At 47.1% G+C, this 5,000-nt stretch overlaps 1 protein-coding gene across 1 annotated transcript in view; it reads right to left on the bottom strand.

Moving 5' to 3' along the window:
* LOC135104525 (synaptogenesis protein syg-2-like) overlaps positions 1–5,000 on the bottom strand; it is a 48,101-nt gene that overhangs the window by 226 nt on the left and 42,875 nt on the right. Inside the window, exons 11-12 of the mRNA XM_064012098.1 lie at positions 3,266–3,489; positions 1–1,691 (exon numbers count right to left, since the gene is read on the bottom strand). The exon at positions 1–1,691 is cut by the window's left edge and continues 226 nt beyond it. Coding sequence (XP_063868168.1) covers positions 1,221–1,691; positions 3,266–3,489 — 695 coding nt within the window. The 3' untranslated portion in view covers positions 1–1,220. The remainder of the gene's footprint in view (positions 1,692–3,265; positions 3,490–5,000) is intronic.

Below are 5,000 nucleotides of genomic sequence, written 5' to 3'. Positions count from 1 at the left end.
TAAATCACATGTGCTTAATAATAGGTAAAAGAATTGGCTTAGGAAATGAATGTCTTTTTAATAAAGCTAAAAATGCCGCTCAAAGAAAGGAACGATAAACTCTTTTATCTCGCTACACACTCATTCACCGTCAGCTTCATGAATCTCTCTCTCTCTCTCTCTCTCTCTCTCTCTCTCTCTCTCTCTCTCTCTCTCTCTCTCTCTCTCTCTCTCTCTCGTTTTAAGTGTACCGAAGCTCATGAGACAGTTCATGTCAGTCTCAGTGGACTGTTCTTCTTCCAGTCTATTTCTTTTTACATTAATTTCTTTCGTCAGACATTTCGCAATTTTCCCTTCACTTATTTTCTCGCCTCGCTGGCGAGATGCTTTTCTTAATTCTTTTCCTCCTAAAATATTTTATCTCATTTCATTCCTTCTCGATAATTGTCCTTTTTTTTTACATATTTTTAAGTTCTTTCCTTCAGTCTTGGCCTGAAATTTCCTCCTCACTTAATAGTTTCCCTGAGGGAATGCTTTCCTTAATGCCTTTTTTTTTTCTCTCCTTCCACTATTTTTCTCTCACTTCAACTCCTATCAAAGCTTTGCCGCTCTTTTTTCCCATCTTTTGTTCACTCCTGCATCCGCTACAATGCACCGCAAATTTTTCACTTTGCAATTTTTTTTTTTTTTGACATTGAGCATATATAAAATTATTTACACGTCTTTCTTTGGACTACGTAACAAGGTTTCTATTAAATTCTTCATACACAGTTTTCTTCTTAAGAATGAAGTAGACACCCTGGATGATTGTTGTCTCTTTTCGGAAGAATCGAGTGCGTCGGATTAGTTTGTTTAGTTACCCGCAAGGCATTGAGGGAAGAGGGGGTGTGGGCGGTGCAGGGGGGACGGATGTGCTAGGAGGGAAGGACCGGTTGGGTTTCCGAGTTTCATATTGGTTCGGTGGGTTCGTGTGTGTGTGTGTGTGTGTGTATGTGTGTATGTGTGTGTTGAAAAGTATTGTGTTTTCCACATGTCCCCCTGAATGTCCGCCCAAACACGCCCGCAAAGACGCCCCGGCGCTTGCCAATCCGTAAACGTCATTATTTCCGCTTTCCCTCATTCGTCACTCCTCACTCCTCACTGGCGGCCACTCAGTTACTCAGTCACTCTCGGCACACAGCGGGAGGCAGACTCGTTCAGCACTCATTGGCGGGTGGACTCTAATTCTTCGTCAGGCGGGGTCACACTTCACTCTCCTTGGGGTTCTTCATGAGAGGCGTGTCGGGAGTGACCTGCTCATCCTCCTCGGGCAGGACGGGGGGCGTGAGGGGGTGGCCGCCAAATCCGTGAGGGGGCGGCGCAGGAGTGTACGCCATTCTGTTAATGTCAGCCATGGCGGAGACTGGCGCTGGAGGACACAAGGTGGTGGGCGCAGCCATTGTGCTGATACCCACGCCCATGCCGGGACACACGCTGCCACTCAACACGCCCGCCACGCTGCCCCCGAGGTTGCCGCCCATCAGGCCACTCGTGGGGCACTCTATCATCCCGCCGCTGCTGACGGGTACGCAGGGCACGGTGCTCGGCATGCCCGGGACGCCGTGGTCGAGTTGGGCGTATATGGTATGGTCAGGCTTCCGGCGGGGAAGAGTGCCAGGGGGGTAAGAGGCCCCTGGAGGGAAGGCCAGCTCGGCGTACATCAGCTCCCCTTCCTGTAACAATAATAAGGGTGATTTGTACTGTGAAAGCAGCTGCCTTTGTGTGTCGGAGGAAGAGACACGTAGGTGTGTGTGTGTGTGATTGTGTGTGTGTGAGTATGTATTCATCCCACTGTCTTGAGGATCACGTTCCGAACCCATAATCGCCGCCGTTACCCTACAGTACACACCCTATTCTCTTGCCTAATGAAGGGAGTAACTACTCGCTCATCAGTGAAAACCTCTGGCAAATTGAAAGGGGCGCGAACCGGCCACGAACGTTATGACTGAACTGGCTAGTGTGTGTGTGTGTGTGTGTGTGTGTGATCCTACCCTGTCATTACCAAGCATCACTTTCATCACCTCTACTACACGCAACTCAAAACATGAACCCTAACACACATCACCACCACCATCTCCGGAACACCGAACCACCAGTACAGTACCTCATCAACCTCATCACCTCCACAAGCAACCACAAAATATTTCATGAGAGCAGCTGTGTGTCAGGAGCCTCTCGCTGACCTGAAAGGGAAGGACGATGACAAGGGGAAAAACGATGGAAACTGGCAAGGAGGAAGGAGAAACAGGATTACCTAATGGAACCTCTGAGGGCGTTCCGGGGCAAGGGGTGTTTGGTGTTTCTCCCGAAGGACCTCCTGTGTTCCTTCCATTCGAGAGACAATAAGGAATATCGAGCTGCCAGTACGACCCCGATACCCACGAGCACACACACACACACACACACACACACACACACACAGAGAGAGAGAGAGAGAGAGAGAGAGAGAGAGAGGGGGGGTAGCTTATGCATATACGATATTGTTAATGACATTTACCATGTATGAGTAATTTTGCATAACTGGCTTGCCACATTCTCTCTCTCTCTCTCTCTCTCTCTCTCTCTCTCTCTCTCTCTCTCTCTCTCTCTCTCTCTCTCTCTCTCTCTCTCTCTCTCTCTCTCTACTCAGCACCAACACCCATGCAGTGAGCGGCGGGAAAAGCTCGTCTTACTCTCACCCTCTGCTATCGGCTCGACATTAATTAAGACGCCTCCAATATTGGCCTTTCAGGATGCAGGTCTTGAGGTCCTTGCTACGCCTTCCCCACCCTTAGGCCCCCTACACTTCAATATTCCGCCAAACTCATCCCAAAATAAATATTTTCGTGGAGAGACGCCTGACATTTTAAAAAGTATATCCTGCTTTCCCTTGAGGCGCGAAGGAGGGCTCTCCGTCCTATTATTTTTGTATGAGAGAATTTTCTAACCTCCCATTTTCTTCTCTCCGTGTGAAAATAACGAGAGAAAAGTATAAATGGAGGGATGGTGATGCTCAGGTGAGGCCCTGAGGAGAGCGATGGATGGGTGCATGGATGGATGTCTTTCTCATGCCCGTATTCAAAAACGCTTTGTTCTCTCACCACTACTATTTTCGGAAGCTTTAGAGACGATTAGCCAGATTCTTCTGTTAGTAACGTAGATATCTTGTTAATTTGTTATTAGAACCATAAAACACCTTAACTTCAACAAGATCCTTTTGAAAGTACTGGAGGTGTGGCACAGAAGTGTTTCAGAATATGGCCCTTACTTGTGGGTTGGGTGCGGGCACGCCTCTAGGAGCGCGAGGGTAGGTGCTGTACACGACGTTGGTTGGGTATGGGACGGAGGCGCAGATGTGAACGCTGCCAAAGCCACCCTCCTCAGGCGTGGTGGGGGGCTTGTGCTCCACGTCAATCCCGCTCCCGACCCCGACAATGCTGCCCTCACCCCCTCCGCCGCCTCTCTCGCCGCCGCTTCCTGTAGGAGATGAAGCTAAAAGTTACAATTATGGAAGGGAAGTACAGCTATGGGGAGAGGCGTCACACTACAAGAGGTTATGAAGCTACGCTAAAAATGTTTATTGATGTAAGGTAATTAAAACTTCGAGAAGAAATGTCATAACATGGAAAGTTCTGAAATGTGACTGAAGCCTAACTGGTTCTTACGTTGGTGATATTATTCGTAGGTAATAGAGGCAAAAATTTGCTTTTATATTATAACGTCTTTTAGGCTGTTTTCAGTGTCGCACACACTGTAGAAGGATAAAGGAACAAGTGTTATAAACTATCTTGACTGTGTGAGTGGATAGCTGCGGTAAGAGAGACATGCTAATACAGAGTACTTCTAAGAAAGCGTTACACAATCTATTATGTACTAGAATAAATATATAACACAAATTTTACGTGCAGGTTACCCTGTTAACTCGGTGATGCAATGATGCCAAGTTTCACCCGTAATTTCATATAATTTTCAGTATGTATCATGAGAAATTTTGACACGGCAAAGGGTACGGAACAAATTCGATTACCCAATAAAAAATATTAATGAACTCTATAGTGTGGATGAGGCAGCGAAAAGAGATAATCTAATAAGGGTATTCAAGTGGACGGTGAATATTAGCAGCGAACACTGGCAGAAGTGCCCACGGCCGAGAACACGGGTTAGGACACAGAGGAGAGGAAAGGTAACTGAAATAGACCATCAAGAACAAAGCAGTAATGGGTAGACATAATAGACAGGGTAACAGTCGATAACCTTGCCAAGTATCCTGGGAGGCGGGAGGCGGCGTGACGTCACTAACATGTCTGACGTCAGGCTAGTTACGTTAGAGTAGTTCGGTAGCTACTAAACCTTTGTGATGAGTGGTCGACATTCGTGGATGGTATCCATTACGGAGTAGTGTGCTGGATGCGTTATAAGGAGAGAGAGAGAGAGAGAGAGAGAGAGAGAGAGAGAGAGAGAGAGAGAGAGAGAGAGAGTTTACTGCTAGTTAGCAAGACTGTATTCATCCGCGAGAAGACTGGCCAGGGGCATGACGTAGTAGATTGATATTTACACATTGAAAAGCAATAAGGAATCCTTCTATTAACATTCTGAGAATTTTAGGAAGTATGCTATGGCAATAAATACTGTGCACGTGGTGAACCATGAACAAAAATCATTAAGTTCAGCAAGATATCCAGCGCGGGAGGAAGTGGGGTGCAGAGGAGAACCTTGGCAGTGGCCAAAGAAGCAGCTAGGAGTGTGTATCTGTCACGTCTACCAGGTGGGAAACCTGCCCGGATTGATAACGTTCGGTGTGCGAATGACTAACTTTTAGCTACTTTTCATACAAGTTGTTCTGCGACACGGCGTGGTATAAGGAACAAAGAAGTGTGTGTGTGTGTGTGTGTGTGTGTAAGTGAAAGTAAACTTGATGTGTGTGAAGAGAGGCCCGGTGCAGCAAGTTGCGTGTGGGGAGACCTTCCACCTGAGCATTGCAGCAGCAGAGATATGGTGAGTAT

This window comes from Scylla paramamosain, chromosome 10, assembly GCF_035594125.1.
Source record: "Scylla paramamosain isolate STU-SP2022 chromosome 10, ASM3559412v1, whole genome shotgun sequence".
In the NCBI taxonomy this organism is placed as follows: Eukaryota; Metazoa; Arthropoda; class Malacostraca; order Decapoda; family Portunidae; genus Scylla; species Scylla paramamosain.
Note: the sequence above shows the minus strand (reverse complement) of the source record. Positions and strands in the feature narration are given on the sequence as shown.